This window comes from Hylobates moloch, unplaced genomic scaffold, assembly GCF_009828535.3.
Source record: "Hylobates moloch isolate HMO894 unplaced genomic scaffold, HMol_V3 SCAFFOLD_15, whole genome shotgun sequence".
In the NCBI taxonomy this organism is placed as follows: Eukaryota; Metazoa; Chordata; class Mammalia; order Primates; family Hylobatidae; genus Hylobates; species Hylobates moloch.
In genome coordinates this window covers 50559701-50578685 of record NW_026652290.1, presented here as the reverse complement: position 1 = coordinate 50578685, position 18985 = coordinate 50559701, and the positions used below count along the sequence as shown (strand labels likewise).

Sequence of the window (18985 nt, the reverse complement as noted above, 5' to 3'; positions counted from 1 at the left end):
AAATTTTAACAAAATGACAGAAAAAAACCCCAAGGTACAATCTACAGGGAAACTCATCTTGACCCCCCCCCCCCCCCCCCGACACACACACCTGACTAGGCCCCAGTTGTGGGTGCCCAGCAGAGCTCCCAGTCACATTCGTGCCCACACACACACTCATGACAGGCTGGGGACTGGCCCAGGAGCAGGTACCAAAATAGTTTTAGAAACAACTAACTAACTAACTGTCCAGCCCAGGCGCTAGAAAAATACTCTTTACAGGGCTGGGCGTGGTGGCTCACGCCTGTGAGCCCAGCACTTTGGGAGGCTGAGGTGGGCGGATCATGAGGTCAGGAGATCGAGACCATCCTGGCTAACACGGTGAAACCCCATCTCTACTAAAAATACAAAAAAAAATTAGCTGGGCGTGGTGGCGGGCGCCTATAGTCCCAGCTACTCGGGAGGCTGAGGCAGGAGAATGGCATGAACGTGGGAGGCAGAGCTTGCAGTGAGCAGAGATGGGGCCACTGCACTCCAGCCTGGGCGACAGAGCAAGACTCCGTCTCAAAAAAAAAAAAAAAAAAGAAAAATACTCTTTGCAAAATGAGAGGGAAGGATGGTGTGTGGAGGGGGAGGGGGAGGTGGAGGTGGCACAGGTGCTGGGCCCCACCTGTCCTCCTCCCTAGGCAGCGGGCCCCCAGGGCAGCCAAATGCCTGGAGGAGGGCTCAGTTCTGGCCCAGGTCCCAGGCCCATACCCTGGGGCTGGTGCTGCTGCAGGGCCCAGGGTCAGGCGGGACAGGACAGCAGGTCCCAGTGAAGCCTGCAGGTTAGCAGGCGTGGTTCTGTGTTAAGGGGCCAGGCAGGTGCCAGGGATCCAGCACTCCAGCTCCGAGCAGGACAGGTGGAGGTCGGGATAGTTCTGGCCTTCCTGGGAGAGGGAGAGAAGAGGTATCAGCAGAAGATGAGGGAGGGCAAAAGACGGCAGATGGATTGCCACAGCGGCCAGACCACACAGGTGCTGCCACTGTCTCCTCTGCAGGGCAGGCATGGCCCTTCAGTGACCGCCTGAGATGGGCTTGCTGAGTCTCCAGGTGGGTATCCAAGCGCCAGGCCGCATATGCCCCACTGAGGCCAGGGAGAGGCACCAGACAAAGAGCTGGGAGGTGTCCATGTCCTGTGCGGGGTGAGGCTGGCTATGGCCTACAGTCAGATGGCTGGGAGTACGAGGCAGCAAATGCGCTGGGCAAATCTATGGGTCCCAGATCTAGGTGAAGATCCACACAGACTCAGGCAGGGGTAAGTCGGCCACTTGCTGGGCCCAACCGATGAGACCTGACCTCGTGCACCTCAGTGATCTCATCTATGAAATAGGCTGGCCAAACCAGCTCCCAAGCCCCAAACTACTGCCACCTCTAAGTGGTTTAATCTGGTCTTGTCCTAACCACCACCTGTCACATGCAAGGGCTGAGGAGCTGGCCCTGCTTTTCTAATACCCAACCATGACACTGGTGTCTGTGTGAGCCCCAGAAGTCCCCAATTAAGGCACTCCATGGAAGGCAGCCAGGTTTCAGAGTGCCCCCATCACATGGGCCTGCCAGGGTCTCAGGTGGAAGACCAGGGCCAAGTGGTACCCAGACAGGGGCTGAAGGGGGTGGACGTTGCCAGTGGTGAGGACCAGGGCCCCACCCCTGCAGCACCTCATTTGATCAGGATGGCACAGGCATGGGCCTCGTCTTCTGCCAGGTTCCTCAGGTTCTTCTCCGACTCCTCAGAGGAGCTGCGAGATGGGGATGGTGCTCAGGGGTGGGGGCTGGGGAGCCCCTGGCAGCCCTGGGGAGGGAGGCCTAGGGGACAGGGCAGCCCTTCCTGTGGACCTGCCCACCAGCCTCACCCCAGGAAATCCTTCACATCGTCCACTGTGACGTCCCCTGTCATGTCCAGCGTGGTGTCAGCACTGGTGGCTGAGTCGATGGACATGGGTGAGAGTGCGGCCTCAGGTGGCTCTGGGGTGTCTGCAGGGAGCAAGTGATCAGCCCCTACCAGGACCCTTAGCACCCTCTGCACCTGGGGGCCTAGGGACACAGACCCAAAGGCAGCCCATGGTGAGGGGTGGCACCAATGAGCACACAACCACCCATCTCCTACAGAAGCCTGCCCGATCCGAGCTATGTGAGTCCTGACTCCCTGGCACCGTGGGGCCAGGGTCTGGACCCCTTTCATGCCCCCCTCACCAGGTCCCTTGCTGTGGGCTGGATTAGGGCTTCCATCAAGGCTCTGTGGGGCCAGCAGGATGCTTGGGGTCCCGTTAGCCTGGCTCAGCTTGGGTGACTCTCGGATCCTGTAACTGCAGAGATGGGGCCATGATGGGGACCATAGGTGGATGACTTGAGGCTGGCACGCTAGATCCTTGCCCTCCCACTCCCAAGCCCAGGGAAGGCAGATCTCGGGGGTGGGATGAGACCTGGCCCTGGTCACAGGTCCCCCAGGCTAGGGGCTGCCCCTCCACACACCTGGCCTGGGTGGCATCACGGGGCCAGTTAATGTCCAGAGAGCACAGCGGCTCTGTGATGTTCCGAGCACTTAGGGAGAAGCGTTCAAATTCTGACGGGGATATCAGGTAAAAGCCTGGGTGGGCAGAAGAATGAGGAGTGCAGTTAGGAGATGCCACCAACCACAGCTCCTCCGTGGCCTGGGCCTGTGCCCATCCGGAGTGCCCTTCCTGCTCCCAAGCAGTACTGGCCCCGCTCAGCTCGTTTGCCTGAGGAAGGCCTCCTCGGCCTCTGCCCTGCCTCACCTTGGCCATGGCGAGTAAAGACGCACGAAGCGATGCCGCTGATGTCCTCCTTCCGGATGCAGGAGTAGTGCACCTGGGGCCGCAGGCCAGGCACCGAGAAGACGTGGACGTCACCCAGGTTGGTGAGGCATGCCAGGCAGGTCTCAGCATAGTCCTCGCAGGCCACACTGGCAAACGTGGCCAGTGCCACCTTGCGCACACGACAGCCCTCATGGGCCGTCAGCTTGAACTTGGTCTTCGCGCTCACCTTGGGCAGTGTGAACACCTGACAGCAGATGGCCGGTGAGCACAAAGTCTGGCCCTGTCCTCATCCCCAGGGCCCCTCACCCTCATGGCTGCTGACCCACCAGCCCCCACCACAAAGCCCAGCTGCATGCTATGTGGCCTCCCCTGCCTGTACACCTGGCTGCCCCACTAAACTACAGACTTCACACCGTACTCCAGAAACGTCCCAGGCCCCCTCTCGATCTGTGACAAAATCAATCAGAGTGCCAAGGTTATGCGGCTGGTGTCCCCACCAAACCTAGAGTTCTTCCGAGGCAGAGCCCCTGGGGACTGGGCTCAGGGGTCTGGGCAGGGTACAGGAGCCTTGTGGGGCACAGAGAGATTTCTGCCCTCCCAGGGGAACTCAGCAGGCTGAGGGGGCATCAGAGTTCTTGGGCAGGAGTTCTCTGCTGGCTGGGAGTGTTTTCTGGGGTGCAAGGGAATTAGGGTCCCAACAGTGGGGGACACAGGCAGGAAGGGTTTCTAGAGGGTTCGATGGTGTCCATGAGGTTGGGGCCGGGAGGGGAGTCCCCCACAGCCCACAGTGGCTCACCTTGAACTGCTCCTCAGATGCAATGAGCACAGCGTGACCACCCTGCATGTCAGGTGCTTGCGCCAGGTCCCGTGAGGCCTCGTAGGGCTCAGGCAGTGGGCGGCCACGCCCGTCCAACACAGCAATGGCCACCACAGGCGCCCGGTGCATCAGCTGCACCTCCTTGCCCAGCACGGCCTCCACTGCTTGCTCAGGCCGCTTCTCACCACCCACTGCTGCTGCCGGCACCTCCAGCGCATAGGCGAACACGGAGCCTGAGTTGGTGCCAGCCCACATAGTGGGCCCGTGGTGGGCCCCTGCAGAAAACGAGTGCGTAGGAGGGTGCTCCCTGTGGGCCAGGCATCTCCCCTGTGGTCTTCCCACAGACTGCAGGTCCCTCCCTGCCTCTCTTGTACCCCTGCTTCCTAACTATGACACCCTGGGACTCAGGGCTGGTTCCCTCCTGTCCCATGCCTCCCTGGTGACCTCCAGCCTCGAGGCCTGAGACCCCAGCTCTATGCTGCTGACTGCAGTCGGAGCCCAGGATGCAGCCCTCCTGCAGAGGCCCAAACAGTTGTAGCACATCTGCACAGGATGCTGATGGGCACCCAAACCAGACCCTGAGCCCTCCAGCTCCATCCCACTGCACCCTCAGCCCCCATCTCAGTAAACGCAGCTCCATCCTAGCATCACTCAGGCCCCAAGCCCCACAAGACCCTGACTCCTGTCTCCACCCCTGCGTCCCCTTGCTAGTCCTGTTGACAGGTGTGCCTTGTCTCAGCCCTGCTTCACCCCCATTGTCTTCAGTGTGTTCCCTACGTGGCAGCCAGAGGAAGCCACCAAGCCTGGGGACACCTAGGACGCCCATCCATCGATCCTGCTTCGCCTGTGTGAACTGAACCTCTGGGGGACAAGCTCTAGTGGAGAATTGGAGCCCAGCCCAGCAGAAGCAAGAGCAGACTCACGACCTGCTCCCTGATGACCCGATGGATCCTGAGGCAGGAAGTGTCTGCACAACTCAAAACATGCCCAACAGGAACCCCAGCCGGCCATGAACATGAACCCATCAGCCTTCTCAGGCCAGTGGAACAAGTTAAAAACCCCAGGCTGTCCTCTTCTGGGTCTTTGTAGTCAAAAAAACAAAAAGCCAAAGAAACCCCCACCTCTAGCTGCACCCGCCACATCCAGACAGTGGGAAAATCCACTGCACAAAAGACCGTCAACAAATAAATGGCATCAGAAAGCTGAGCTCGTAGACCAAGCAGATGACACTCCGGAATTCACATCGGTTCTACAGGGCATGAGGTGAGCAGTGGCTGTCAGTGACATCTGTCAGGAACACGCTGAAGTACTTGTGTCTGGGTTTTCGTTTAAAATACCCCGGCAAAAAAAAACAGCAAAGAGTGTGGGGGAGGGGGGCAGACTCTGCAGGGGCACATGGCTGGTGGCAGGCATGTGAGGTATGTGGGACAACTTTGCACCTCTCTATTTTTGTGTATGTTTTAAATTCTCCCATTGTACAAGTTCAAAATCAATCAGTGACTCAATCAACAAACCCAGGACCTTCCCAGGGCTCCCAGGCCACTGAGAATCAAAGCCAGGTCCTCAGCCTCTGGCCAGCAGCAGTACCTCCCTGAGCCACACACCTCGACCCTCACCTGCTCCACTCCAGCCAAGTGGCTGGGCAGCTGCCCACACACATGCCCGGCTCGGGGCCTGGGCACTGGCTGGTGCCCGTCATCCACCAGGCCTCAACCTCCCTTCTCTTGACTCAGATCTGAGAGGCCCACCCAGCTCACTCAAAAATCCCTTACCATCCAGCTCCCTCAGGGAGACTGGGGGTGACCCGGCAGTCCCGCTGGGGGAGCTGGATGGTAAGGGTTTTTTTCTGAGACGGTCTCACTCTGTTGCACAGGCTGGAGTGCAGTGGTGCAATCTCGGTTCACCACGACCTCCGCCTCCCATGTTCAAGCAATTCTCCTGCCTCAGCCTCCCAAATAGCTGGGATTACAGGCGCCCACCACCACGCCTGGCTATTTTTTGTATTTTTAGTAGAGACAAGGTTTCACCAAATGTTGGCCTGGTGGGTCTAAAACTCCTGACCTCAGGTGATCGCCCGCCTTGGCCTCCCAAAGTGCTGGGATCACAGGCTTGAGTCACTGTGCCCAGCCACCTCCTGGAAGGTGCAGTCCCACCACCTCCCCTGCCACCACCCATCTCCCAGGTGGCCACCTGAGGGCAGCCTTCCCAACCCTTGCCCTGTCCCTGACCCTGCCTTACCATCTCGAAGGAATGTGTCGGCAAAGTATAGGCAACGCACGACGCCTGACAAGGAGTCATCGGCAGAGCGGGGTTCAATGCGGCGCTGCACGGGCGTCATCTCCACATCGTGGGGGCAGGCCTGCTCAGCCAGCTGTGCATTGGCTTCCTGCAACTGCCAGGCGGGGGCTCCTGAACACCGTCTCCCTAGCGCCCCAGTGGCTTGCATCCTGCTTTGCGCCCTACGTTCTGTTACCATTCCTCCACCACCCAGCTCAGCTCATCCATCCCTCTGGAGGGCCCAGGGGCTGCCGAGGGAGGAGCACTGAGCTAACCAGGCCCCAGGGGTCCCAGGCCAGGGCCAGGCCAAGGCATGGGACACAGGCACAGCTCCTGTGCAGCCCACCCCAGCTCACCTTGCTGCTGGCATTAGCAGCCCGCTTCTTGCCCGAGACACGACTCTTGCGAATGCGCCGGAAAGACTGGCGCAGCGACTTCTTGAGAGACTTCACCCGGGAGAGCGGCCCCTCCATGGCCAGGGAGTCGTTGGGGTGAAGAGTGCACCTGGGGGCAGACAGGGTCCAGTCGTGCTATGGAGCAGCCTCCTGGAGCAGCCACCACACTCCTGCTGGCCTGTGGAGGCACCCAGGTCAGGGAGTCACAGCCCCTCTGGCACAGTCCTGTGGACCCAGCTGCAGGTGGTGCTGAGAATGTCCTTCTTGGAGCTGCCAGGTTATTTCTTATGGGGCAGTGGAGGTTAGTGGGGCCTTTGCCACATCAAACACTAGAGGTGGAAACGGAAGCCCAGACCCCATCTCGCTGGGGGCTCCACCTGCCCAGCCGCCCTCACCCCACACACCTGGCCAGCACAGGGCTCTTGCGCTGGTAGTCGAAGAGGCCAAAGCCATGACTGGTGCCAAAAGCCACGAGGCTCCACTCGGTGTGGAGTGTGACAGCGGTTACAGCAGCTGGCGGCAGGCACTGCACCAGGACACGGGGCTGGAAGCCAGCAGGCCAGGGCAGCGGCACCGTGCGTGGGCTCAGCCGCTCGTGGCCCTTCCACGTGAAGCCCTCGCGGTCCTGGAGGAGATCTATGATGGCCACGCTGACCGCCTGCTCCACCGGCACATCACTAAGCTCCAGTACCAGCACCTGAGCCCACAGCCAGGCAGGGGGAGCTTCAGCGCAGGGGAGGGGCTGCCCTGGGCCCCACTCAGTCTGTAGCCTCTGAAGCAGCCCCAGCCACCACCAAGGTGGTTCTAGGACTGTCTTCAGTTCATCAGCTAAACAAGCACTCACTGAATGCCTACTGTATACCAAGGCCCTCGCTGAACACAAGGAACACAGTGGTGACCAAGACACACTAGTCCCTGCCCTCTGCGGGCAAAGTGTCTACCCTTACCCCGAGCCTCTATCTCCCATTTAGCAATAAGGACACAATGAGCACCTCCTATATGTCGTGTGAGTGCCGCAGCACAGCACTGACATGAGTTCCCGCCCCTCAACACTGTGGTTCCCCCAGCAACAGGCCCACTTCCCATCTGTCCTCACCCCAGCCAGCCCTACCCAGAGCCCTATTCCCACCTTGGCTTTTGCCTGTGCCAGTTCATCTCCCTTTCCACCAGACTCTCCAGTTCATCTCTTCCAGAAAGCCCTCCCTGACATCTCCAACCCAGGGGGACACCCAGCCCTACCTGGCCTGCAGTGCCGGCCACCACCATCTGGGCTGTATACTTGCAGAGAGCAACCTTCTGCACGCCAAGCCGGGGATCGTCACTGTAGGGATCAAAGCAGCCCACCTAGAGGGATGGGAAGGAGTAATGAGTCCAGGCAGGGTCGAGACCAGCTCATCAGGGCCAGGGGAGGGGCCCACCTTGCGGAAGGGTGGCCAGTCGTCCTCGGCAGCCTGGGTCAGGCTGTCAGCATGCTCACAGTCCGTCTGGAAGAGGCCAGCTGTGCTCAGCTTATAGAGTGGCCGCAGCGCCACACCCGAGGCATCCCAGAACCTCACGGTACCGTCCTCATGGCTGCAGGGAGGGCAGATGTAAGGGCTACCCATGGGTTTCTGGGAGGCCTGCACACCCCTCCATTCACTCATCTGATGACCACTCACTAAACACCTACTGCACATGCCAAACACTGACCGGAATTCTATTGTTACAAAAAACAATAGGCACCTACTGTATACAGCACAGGTGCACTGTGCACCTGCTATAGGCCACGCCACATGCACCACATGCACCTGGCCCTTTAAACCAAACAGGGTGGAAATGACCACCCTGATTAACAGGAGGTGGCAAAGGGGGACATGTAGAGAATAGAGGACTATGGGGGTTCTGCCTGCACTGGAGCAGCCATCAGAGGTGATCAAGAGCAAGGCAGTCACAGACCAGAGCATGGGGCATCCCGGGGGAGGAGCTGCATGGGGCCCGAGGCAGCCACGTAGGTGGAGGAGCAGGAAGACTGCAGAGGCTGGGAGGAAGCAGGGAGGGGGCAAGGGAAGGAGTAGATAAATCTAGGGCGCAGCCTTGGGACACAGCTGCAGAGCCCAAGCAGGGCCCCGGGTGGTGGTGAAAGCCCAGAGCGAGGGCGTGAGAGGTGTGTGACTGTGGGGGTGGCTGAGACTCACTCCAGCAACCCTGAAAGCCACAGCAAGCTCTTCAGCAGGGAAGGGCACACCAGAGTCAGAGGGCTGAGGGTCCCAGTACAGGCGGGAGTGGGGGCAGGGCAGGAAGTTGAGGCCTGAGTCACCGGGCACGTCAGCGCCCGCCAGGCCCAGGCTGGGCTCTCTGGCACCTTCCCTGGGCAGCTCAGCGTGGGCCAGCCCAGATTTTCCAGTCCCAGGGCAGGCAGGCTGGGCGGGTGGAGCCCTGGGGCTTGGTAGAGCTCAGTTCCAGGCCAAAAGGCAGATCAGGGCAGCACCTTGAACCAAGGTCCAGGGAGGTTTCATTCCAATCCACCTTGGGCGAGGAGGAACTACCTGGTCCCACCAGGGGCCACGCCTGAGTCTCCTGGCACCTCTACACCCACCAGGCCCAGGATGGGCTCTCCCCCAACAGCAAGGGGCCCACTCACCCACATAAGCACGCACACCTACCCCGTCAGCAGCAGCCCTCGCTGTGACGGCTCCTGGGCCAGGTTTCGGCCCCCAGTGATGGGCCAGCTCTGGGAGGGGGTGGCAGAGATGTGTACACAAGGTTAGGACAAACATCTTCTCCCTCTTACTCCGAGCATGGCACATGCTGACCTCCAGGCCTAGAAATGAAACACTCTCCCTCTCCTCAAGACTCCACCCCGTAAGACCCCCCGATCCCCGCACACACCAAGGCACTGGAGACAGGCTGGGGGCTCTGCTGCTCGCCAGCGCTCACGATGCGGGCCCACAGCTTGGCGGGGACATTGGCCACGTGGGCCGAGCAAGTGATTGCAGACGAGTGCAGCGGGGCCAGGTATGGGGCAGGCACAGCTGGCCAGCCAGGAGTCTGCAGGTCCAGCACCACCAGCTCCTCTTCCAGGAGCACAGCCAGGGCCTGGGGGTCATCAAATTCTGTGGGATGGAGGGAGTATGGGGTGAGCACAGCCATAGGTGGCAGAGGGCACCAGGTGGGGCTGGGAAAGGGTAGGGTATGGCAGGGCACGCACCATCCTCGGGCTGTGTGCTGTGCACTGTGAAGAAGTCGATGATGCGGGAGGTGAAGTCCAGCGTCACCAATGTCTCGGCTCGAAGCACACTTACACAGTGGCGGTCACCATAGCTGGCACGGGGCATGCCACCACTGAAGATGATAAAGTGGCCCCTGTGTGCAGAGGGAGGTGTGTGAGCCATGAACCACCTGGGTCCAGAGCACATACTGCACAACCTAGGGAGAGCCCACCCTTCCAGCCCCCTAGCCAGACCCAACTCACATCGGACACCCTCTCCCTCGACCTACCCAGATTCACAGTTCCGCCACAGAATCTTGTTAATGGCCTTGCAGGGAAAGGGGCCTGAGGGGTGGGACAGAGTCAGACCAGACTCGCTGGTGGTTCTTAGCAATTCTGCCATTCCTGCTCTGCCCTCCACTGCTCTCTACCTTGCAGCTGCCTCCTACCTCCCCGGGAAGTAGGGGGGAGGCACACTGCCCCCAGACCACCCCCACCCCTGGGGGAGTCACTCCTCAGCCAGTTTGGCTTGGCTCAGTGGCGCCCCCTCCCATCACCATCCTCTGGCTAAGGCGTCCCCAGCACTCACCGTAAGGTGTGGTGGCTACCGTGGGCTGCAGCGTTGGGGAGCTGCCGGCATCCACAGACCAGACAGCGTAGCTGCCATCGCTGTGTGAGCTGACCACAGTGCTGCTATCACGCCCCCAGCATAGGCTCTCCAGCTGCTGCAGGCAAGCAGGGGCAGGCAGGCAGGCATGAGCCATGGTGGGCATGCATAAGGGGCCCAGGCTGAGGGGACACAGGCCTCACCCACATACCTGGTTCCCCAGGAAGACATGGTCCACACACTGTGAGGCCTGGTTCCAGATGACCAGCAGGCCCCGGCTGTAGCCAATGAGAATCTTCGTGGGGTCCCGCAGGTGTCCCTGGAGCGACTCCACGGGGCCCAGCGCCTTCCCACAGCGGTAGTCGTCGGGCACGCTGTGGAGGAAGGCAGGTGAGCCAGCAGAACCTCCTGGGCACACTGTGTGTGCTGGGAAGCCCACCGGCCTCTTACTTGCGCAGAACCTCGCCTGGGGCAAGCGTCTGCCCCTCGAGCAGGGTCAGGGTGGTAACATCCAGGAAGAAGACACTGCTGCCCTCAGTGCCCAGGGCTGCTATGTCGCTGGTAGCCACCAGCAGGACCACTGTGACTCGCGTAAGGCTGAGCGGAGCACTGCAGGGAACAAGGGGAAGGGAGTGAGGGTCCGAGCCCATCCACCTGCTGAGGTGGAGTGTGAGGGGCTGGGCCACTGCTGATAACTCATCACTGGCCCCACAGCACTCACCAGGGCCTACTTACAGAGCCACCCCAGGAAGGCATGCGTCATAATCAGCCCGCTCAATTATTCATCTGGATGTCAGCAGGGAGATGGATAAAAATAGGGTCCCTAGGTCTTGCAGACTGGGCTCCCAGCTCCTCCCACCCACCAGGAGAGGACAGCAGGAACGAGGGCATTGCCCAAGCCAGGACCAGGAGCTCCCCGCTGAGCCCCTCCTAGGAATCCCGCTGCCAGCCCTCAGACATCTCCTGACTTCGCAGGAGGGCCCCAGATACCCCTGTCTGCAGAAGCTGGGAGGCATCAGGAATCCATCCCTGGGTTGGTACTCCCCTTTTCCAGCTATTTCAGGCAGGGCTGGGGAGAGAGATGCCCCATACTCTCACTCAGCTGGGGCATGCTGCCAGCACCTTACCAAGCACAGCCCATGGGACCCTCCTTGCCCTCAACCCTGTCCTTTCACCTATGCACAGAAAGGCCTGTCTCCTACCCACAACTGAAGAGGCCAGGGGACCCTTGCTGTTACTAACTGGCTTAGGCCCTGCCCCAAACCCCCAGATACCCCCATCATTACAGTAAGTGTAGTGCCAGGCCTCAGGTCCTAGGAGTTTGGCATATAATGCATGTACCTCCTGCTGCTCACAACATTAATTACCTGCTCACGACGGACTCAACCCAAACCTCCCATTTAACCTGAAAAGTTCACAGAGTATACCTCAGTAAAGCAGGGTCGAAAAGCTGCAGCCTGGGACCCAGGCCCAGCTCAAGGCATCCCGCCCTGAACAGCTGCCCGTCTCCATGCTGCCTTTGCACAGCAGGTTCCCACAGCCTCCCCCAGATCCTCCCTGCCCGATGGCTGGCCCCAGCCAAGTTCTCCAGTACCTGGCACCATCAAAGCCGGGCCGGCTGGGCAGCTGGAAGCTGAGTGCTTCTTCCAGGTGGGCACAGCCATTATGGTGGACAATCTCCCAGAGATGCAGGCTGCTGTCATCAAGCAGGGTCAGGAGGCGGCCCTGGTGTGTGAGCAGAGATGAAAACTAGGCTGGCCCAGTGGGGTGAGTAGATATGGGGGCCACAGGGAGCTGGCCAGTGGAAAGCAGAGGCTCACCTGGCCGGGCAAGAAGTGCATCTGTGTGACGGTGGCTGCATCCCGGTGCAGGCCTGTGAACTCCACGCCAGGTGCACCATAGCTGAGGGTGGCAGGTCAAGGTGGAAACAGGCATGGACCAGCAAACCACAGTGAGGGAGACACCCAAGGCTCCTCCTTAACCCAGACTATTCCAGTGGGCCCCAGCATGGGCCTGACCATCCAGGAGTCCTCCCTGAAGAACGGAGGTCCCCTCCCTAAAGCTCCCACTCTGCACCCCTACAGTATCCCCAAGATCAGTGTGCAGGCTCCACTCACTCCTGCAAGTCAGGTGCTGCTATAGGACCTTCACTTCCTGTAAATAGGGCCAGTGACTCCCACCTTACAGAGCTGTTGCAGATCAAGTGAGAATAAACACACCCAGCAGGCTTGGCCTCAACCTGGTGAGAGGCTGGGGCTCCGCTCCACTTCAGCTCCATGTGTCTATGGGCTCTGGGAGCTGCACCTTGCCGGATGGGATCAGGCAGGCCAGAGGTGCAAGGCCAGCCCTGGACAAGAAAGCCAGGGGGCAGAAGAGTCCAGGCTGCCTTTTCCCACAGCTTCAGGCTAAACTTCAGCTATGGGTAAGAAAACCCACCTCCTCCAGTGCGGTGGCTCACTCCTGTAATCCCAGCACTTTGGGAGGCTGAGGCAGGTGGATCACAAGGAGTTGAGGCAGGTGGTCCTCAGGAGTTGAGGACCAGTCTGGCCAAGATGGTGAAACCTCACCTCTACTAAAAATGCAAAAATTAGCTGGGCATGCTGGCAGGCGCCTGTAATCCCAGCTATTTGGGAGGCTGAGGCAGAGAACTGCTTGAACCCGGGAGGCAAAGGTTGCAGTGAGCCAAAATTGTGCGACTGCACTCCAGCCTAGGCGACAAAGAGTGAGACTCCATCTCAAAAAAACAAAACAAAACAAAACCCACCTCCCTCCAAAGCAGGCAGCCAACAACTGCCATCATGAGGGAGGAGAGACCCCAGCCTGCCCATTTAACAGATAAGCTCACAGAGACTTGGAGGGGGTGGGTGACCTGCCTGAAGTGCCCAGTGCCAGTGCCTGAGTCCCGGCAACTCCAGGGCTGATGGTGGACAGCAGGGCCTGAGAGGGCCCCACGACAGAGGGTGCAGGGAGGAGTCAGCAACGTTGCCCCGGTGACAACACAGGAGCCGTTGCCTGGAGCTTGAGCTGAGATTCCCTACAGGAGCCTGGCAAGAAACCCCAAAGAAGGGACAAAAGAGGGGACAGGAGCAGCTGGGCGGGAACCAGGGTTGTCAAGGAGATGGGGCTGGCCTGGCAGGGGGAGGGGCAGCTTCTAGTGACCATGGCTGGCCCTCTCCAGCCTCAGTTTCCCAACCCAAGGGGCTCCAGGCAGTGGCAGTCAGGGGAAGAAGGGAAGAGGACCCTGGGTTCCAGCCTCCTTTCTGAGGCTCAGTTTCCTCATCTGCACTTCAGGTTCTTTTTGAGCCTGAGGACAAGTGCACTGGAGACCCCAAAACAGGAGGGACACCTGAAGGCTGCAGGGACACATGTGCTGACGCAGCGCAGCACCACAGGAGTGGGAGCAGCAGGCCAGGCAGCAGAGCATTGTGGGGCCCAGAGCACTGCCACACTCACCAACAGGTGCTGCTGGGGCCATGGGAGAGAAGGGGACATCTCATCCCATCCGCACTCCCCAGAGTAGGCAAAGAGCTCACAAACCACAGGCTCAGAGTCCCACCCTTGCCTGGCCAGTGCCCCCAGCCCTGGGGTGAGGAGACCCCCATCCCACACCCTCCCCTTTCCCACCACTGACACATTTTCTGGGAACTGATGTCTGAAACCAGGATACTGAAACCCAGAGGGCCACACAGGAGGGGTAGGGGTCAGCGCCCCCACCAAGCTGCCATCAGCCAGACCCTGGCGCCTCAGCTTCCCCAAGAGCAGTTGGGGTGGGATTCTCCAGGGCCGGCAAGGAGACACTGAGCTGCTGGCCTGCCCCCACCCCCACCCCCGGCCTGCAGGGAAAATGCTCGCTTTGTGTGGCTCACACAGCCCATTGTGCAGCAGCTAGGATCCAGGTGGGGGCCGTACTGCGCTCACCATGCCGAGCCTGGCACTGCCCCCAGCCCCCTTGGCTGAACACATGTGTCTTCACATTCACACATGTGTGCATCGGCTCACCAGGGTCCCCAGCCCACCTGCCACCCTCCAGGGGTATCATAGCCCAGCCCCCCTGCCTGGCCTCCCCAGAGTTGCTGGGACGATGGCAGGGTCACCTAGGTAACTGGCTGGCTGACATGTAGCAAGCGACAGCTGTGCTACTGCAAACTGACCCCCCCACCACCCGTCTCTCAGCAAAAGGACCCCATCATCTCTGCACAGTTGTCTCAGGTACAGAAGCCACGCCAACCTCCACCAAGATCCCAGTACCTATTGTAGCACCCGCAGAAGCCCCCACTACTGCCCATCAGAGCACCTCTGTCCTCCTCTTGAGCTGGACACTGCCAAGACTGGGACCCCAGAGCACAGGGAACTACAGACAGGTGGTCCTGAACAGACCCTGAACACCTGTCCTGCAAAGGATACATCTTGACAGCCCCAGACCTGGTGCCGATGGCCATGATGCGAAGTTCGGGGTCGAAGGCCAGGGCGCTGGGCTGATTGGGGAAGCCATGCTCCACAGTCTGTGAGGAGGGGAGGGCTGCTGGGGGTAAGCACTCCCAGGTACCTCTGCCGTGGCCCACCCTGAGGCCCACCCCAAGGCAGCCTCCAGGGTCTGCAGCTGACACACTGGGGGTAGGAGGCAGGTCTACTTGCTCTGTGCCTCAGCGTCCTCAACTGTGAAATGGGTTATCATGCCTCCAGTTGGTGGGGAGGTGGCTAAACCCCTGGGTTCCACCATGACTGTACGGCGTGCATAGCCCACAGAGGCCAGCCCTTTGCCAAGCCTCTGTGCCCCTCAATGCACACAGGCTCACGTGGACCCCACTGCATGGAGGCTCCAGCAACAAACAGGTGAAAAAAGGCTCACAGAGGTGCAGGCACTGACGAGGCCCCACCTGCTCGTGAAGGGCTCCGCACCCCATTTTTAGAGGCATAGACTAAAGCTTGGGGAGGAGTCCCGCAAGATGTCTATGACACTCCCCAAACACAGGCCTGAGTGGAGGTCAGAGGTCAAGGGACAACACCCAGGATCGGCTAGGCAGAGGCTTTTGACTCCTCCCAGACACAGGGAGACACAGGCCCAGAGAGAGGTAGCTTTCTGCCTGGACCCTGAAGGCATCTTCCCACCTCCCCACCGGCCAACAGCTGGGCAACATGACTCCCATGCCCATCAGCAGCGGAGACGGTGTTAAGGGGGTTTGTGTGCCCAGAGTGTCAATGAAACAGCTCCCTACCCGCTCCCCTGCCCCTTTCACAGAGCACCCTTTCTGCACCAGTCTCCTGTCTTTGGCCTGGCTGTGCCCTCCCTGGGAAGCCTACGCAGCTGAGCTCCAGCCCCATCCTGAACACCAGTGCCAGACACCCACGTGGGCCACTGGTAACTCCTTTTATTTTGTTGTTGTCGTTATTTATTTTTCACTTTTACCACTGGTAATTCCTGACCCACTGCCTCAGGAAGACACACATTTCTAAGAAACCCCAGTTCCCAGCCTATAACCCCAACCTCCCTCCCTGCCTGCCTCCGCCCATCCAGGTGGGGACTGAGCCCTCTGGGCAGCTGGTTTGGTCATGGCCTAGCTGTCTGGCCTTGGGCAAGTCACAATACTCTCCAAGCATCAGTCTCTCATCTGGGCCCTTGGAACAGTAAGCCCACCTAAGGACAGAGTTGGAGATTTGGCTGGGGCTTCTCTCTCCCACCAATAATACCACGCCCTTGCTGCACCTGACCTTGTCTAGCCAGTCCCTCACTACAACCAGGGTCCAGAGACGGGACATTGCATCGCAAATCCCCGCAGCCTTCCCACTTTACAAACCAGGAAAGGAGGTTACATGTACTGTCCAGCATCTGCTTCCCTCATACCCCACATCCAGTCCATTTCTGAGCCCCATCAACTCAGTTTCAAAACACACAGAAGTCACCCCCCTCCCTGCTCCAGGCCCCACCGTCACGCACCTGGATTGGTACTCACTACAGTCTGTTCCCACAGAGGCCAGAGGGATCCTATGAAAGCCACAGCCAGATCCTTGTCCCTCCCCTGCTCAGGATCCTCCTGGGGCTCCCAGCTAAGGGAGGCTTGTGCCTCAGGGCCTTTGCACCTACTGCCCCTCTGCCTGGAACGCACTTCCTCCAGCACTTCCTGTCGCTTGAGAGTAACCTCCTCAGAGAAGCCTCCCTAGGCCACCCTGGCTGCAGCAGCTGCCCTGGCCACACCTCCCACCCCCTAGCCCTGTTTTATTTGATCCACAGCACTGGCTACCATCCCAACTACAGTCTATTTTACTTTTTTGTTTTGGCTTTTCACTTTCTCCTGCACGAGTATATCAGCCACCTGAGTTAAGAGATATTTGTCCTTTTTGGTAACTACTGTTGTCCCCAGCACCTTGGAGACCTCACACACAGTGGGGCTCAGTATTAACAGAGAAGGCACATTCCACAGGTGATGTGTAGGCTGGACTGGGATTTGAACCCAAGGCTCAGAGTCGAAAGTCCCTGCTCACTCTTGACCTGTCTCCCACCCCCCAAACTCAGGAATCGGGGCCTATTCCCTAGCAATGACCTATTACCCACTTAGGTGACTAAGTCCCTTCCCCAAGACCACCCCACTTTTCACCACTGCTGCCCACGCTTCATCCTCAGTGGAGGGCCCTTACTTTCCGCCACCCCAAGGCTAGCCAGAGTGGGCTGAGCTTCACCCCCATCTGTCTCCAGTCCTCACTGCACACCCCAATTCACTGGCTGAAGAAATGACATTTAGGCCAGGCATGGCAGCTCATGTCTGTATTCCTAGCACTTTGGGAAGCCAACATGGATGGATAGATAGCTTGAACCCAGGAGTTCGAGACCAGCCTGGGCAACATGGTGAAACCCCATCTCTACAAAAAATACAAAAACTAGCCGGGCATGGTGACACGAGCCTGTAGTCCCAGCTACTCAGGAGGCTGAGGTGGGAGGATCACCTGAGCCAGGGAGTTGTGAGGCTGCAGTGGGCTGTGATTGTGCCACTGCACTCCAGCCTGGGTGAGAGTGAGACCCCGTTTCAAAAAAGAAGTGGCATTTAGCCCTGTGCTTGTTGCTGCCTTTCCCTGAAGGGCCATTCTCCTTTCACCTCACCCTCATAGCCTCCCCGGCACAGAAAACAGGCGCCATGTGGGGACCACGGAGCACCAGCTTCCCTTCTGGGCCCCTCTCAGGTTCCTGGCAGGTTCTCAGCCCCCGTGTGAGGGTCCTGGCAGCTCTCACCAGCAACCACTGTAGACCTAGGCAGGGAAACCCTGAGACATCCCAGCGCCTCCACCACTCCAGGTCCAGCCGTCCCAGAGCCTCCTCCAAGACAAGGGTCTCCTCAAGGCAGCCCAGGGCGCCTGGCACAACACTGGCCCAGGACCACAGCAGCCCCTTGGAAAAATCCCTGCCCCTCAAGGCTAAAATCCAACCCCACTGACACAAGAACTCAAGAAAGATATTGGTGCAGCTCACTCTGTGACTCTGGGCAAGCCGTCACCCCTCTCAGAACCTCAATTTTCTCATCTGTATTTTGAAGATAACTCTAATTTCGAAGAGCACTGAGAGGCTCTGCGATCAGTGGGCTCTGGGGTAAGAATGAGGACAAAACCAACACCCCCAGAGGAGTGAGCCAGGAGTGGGCTGAGGCCCTGCTCTAACATCAGTGCAGAGGGAGGCGGGGGCTGAGGAGGCCCCTTTCCCTGGCCCCTAGTGTCCCACTCCGGGAAAAGGAAGGAAAAGCCTCCACCTCACTCCACCTTGGTGCAGACAGGCAGCACAGCTGGCCCATGTGGCAGAGGGAGCCAGGGCCCACAGTATGGAGAAAAGTAGCCTCATTTCACAGCTAGGGAAACTGAGGCCCCACGATGTGAAGTGCAGTGTAGTACACAGCCAGGCATGTCCCCTGGACTCGGAGCCCCGGGCAGGGCAGAGCAGGGCAAGGCAGAGCCTGGAGCAGTGGGGGAAGGAAGGAGAGGCTCCTTGAAGGGATTTCCCAGCCGCACCCCCGACAGCTGCCTCACCCCCACTAACTCTCTCGCCCTCCTGGGTGCCAAAGCACAAAACAAACCGGGGCCCAGGGCTGTCCCAAGGGCCAAGCAGGGACGCAATGGAGCCCCTAAGAAAAAGGATAAAGAGACAGACAGTGAGTGACAGAGAAGAGGTCGAGAGACTCCACACAGACAGAGAGAGACACGCAGGGAGACACAGGCAAAGAAGACTCAGAGACGCAGAGGCAGAAAGAGAAATGAGAGGCAGAGAGATAAAGGGAGACAGGCAGAGATAGGAAGGGGCAGAGGCAGAGACACCCCCACCACACACACAGGCACAACTGGGGCGAGACAGCCGGTCAGCGGCTGAGAAAGAGAGACAGAGACCCAGAGACAGGCAAAGAGTCTCAGAGACAGAGAGACCCAGACACACAGAGACTGGCAGAGCCAGGGCCAGAGCGGCCCGCAGAGACTCGGGGAGCAGACACGGAAAGTCGGCCGGAGACCCAGACCCACCCAGAGTCCGAGCCAGAGCGGGGCCCGCCGAGGGGGTGCGCGGCCCGGCCCGGCCCCCGCCCCGCACCGCGCTGCATGCCAGCCCCCGCCCCCCGGGCCCGACGTGGCTCCGACCCCAGGCCCCCAGCCCGGGCCCCCGTCCCGCCCCCTCCCGCCCGAGCCCGGGCCGCCGCCCCACCTTGTTGAAGGCGAAAAGCTCCTGCTTGAGCTTCTCGCGCTGCGGGTCAGCGCCCTGCCGCCGGAACCGAAACTTCATCATCTTGCGCCCGGCTGCCGGCGCCACCGCCGCCGCCCGCAGGATGCGCCGCGCGGCCCCGCCGGTCCTGAGGCGCGGGCGGGGCCCCAGGCGGCCCGGGCGCGGGCGCGCGGGGCCGGGCCTGCACGGGGGAGGGCGCGCGGCGCGACGAACGCGCCGCC

At 60.0% G+C, this 18985-nt stretch overlaps 1 protein-coding gene across 6 annotated transcripts; it reads right to left on the bottom strand.

Moving 5' to 3' along the window:
• On the bottom strand, positions 1 to 18895 carry LLGL1 (LLGL scribble cell polarity complex component 1). 6 transcript variants are annotated; one of them, XM_032178198.2, is made up of 23 exons: positions 18747 to 18895; positions 14483 to 14580; positions 11899 to 11980; positions 11673 to 11803; positions 10529 to 10687; positions 10290 to 10452; positions 10061 to 10196; positions 9762 to 9816; positions 9472 to 9626; positions 9153 to 9376; positions 8927 to 8994; positions 7703 to 7856; positions 7524 to 7628; positions 6689 to 6981; positions 6246 to 6393; positions 5851 to 6004; positions 3592 to 3887; positions 2775 to 3039; positions 2491 to 2605; positions 2212 to 2318; positions 1872 to 2052; positions 1678 to 1757; positions 1 to 908 (listed from the first exon to the last, which is right to left on the bottom strand). In XM_032178198.2, the coding sequence occupies exons 1-22, from the start codon at positions 18825 to 18827 to the stop codon at positions 1679 to 1681; spliced, it is 3249 nt and encodes a 1082-aa protein (XP_032034089.1). In that variant the 5' UTR covers positions 18828 to 18895; the 3' UTR covers positions 1 to 908; position 1678. The 6 variants fall into 6 exon arrangements, 5 of the variants coding, with proteins under 5 accessions (XP_032034089.1, XP_032034088.1, XP_032034087.1 ...); XM_032178197.2 differs by having other exon boundaries at positions 2212 to 2324; positions 5851 to 5998; XM_032178196.2 differs by having other exon boundaries at positions 2 to 908; positions 2212 to 2324.
• Between the last annotated feature and the right edge of the window lie 90 nt (positions 18896 to 18985).

Excerpts from the sequence above, each read along its gene's own strand:
- LLGL1 (XM_032178196.2), bottom strand. The coding sequence starts at position 18,827 with ATGATGAAGTTTCGGTTCCGGCGGCAGGGCGCTGACCCGCAGCGCGAG. Across the intron at positions 7,629-7,702 it reads ACTGGCCACCCTTCCGCAAG|GTGGGCTGCTTTGATCCCTA; the intron begins GTGGGCCCCTCC and ends CCATCCCTCTAG. Across the intron at positions 3,888-5,850 it reads CGACACATTCCTTCGAGATG|GGGCCCACCACGGGCCCACT; the intron begins GTAAGGCAGGGT and ends CGTTTTCTGCAG.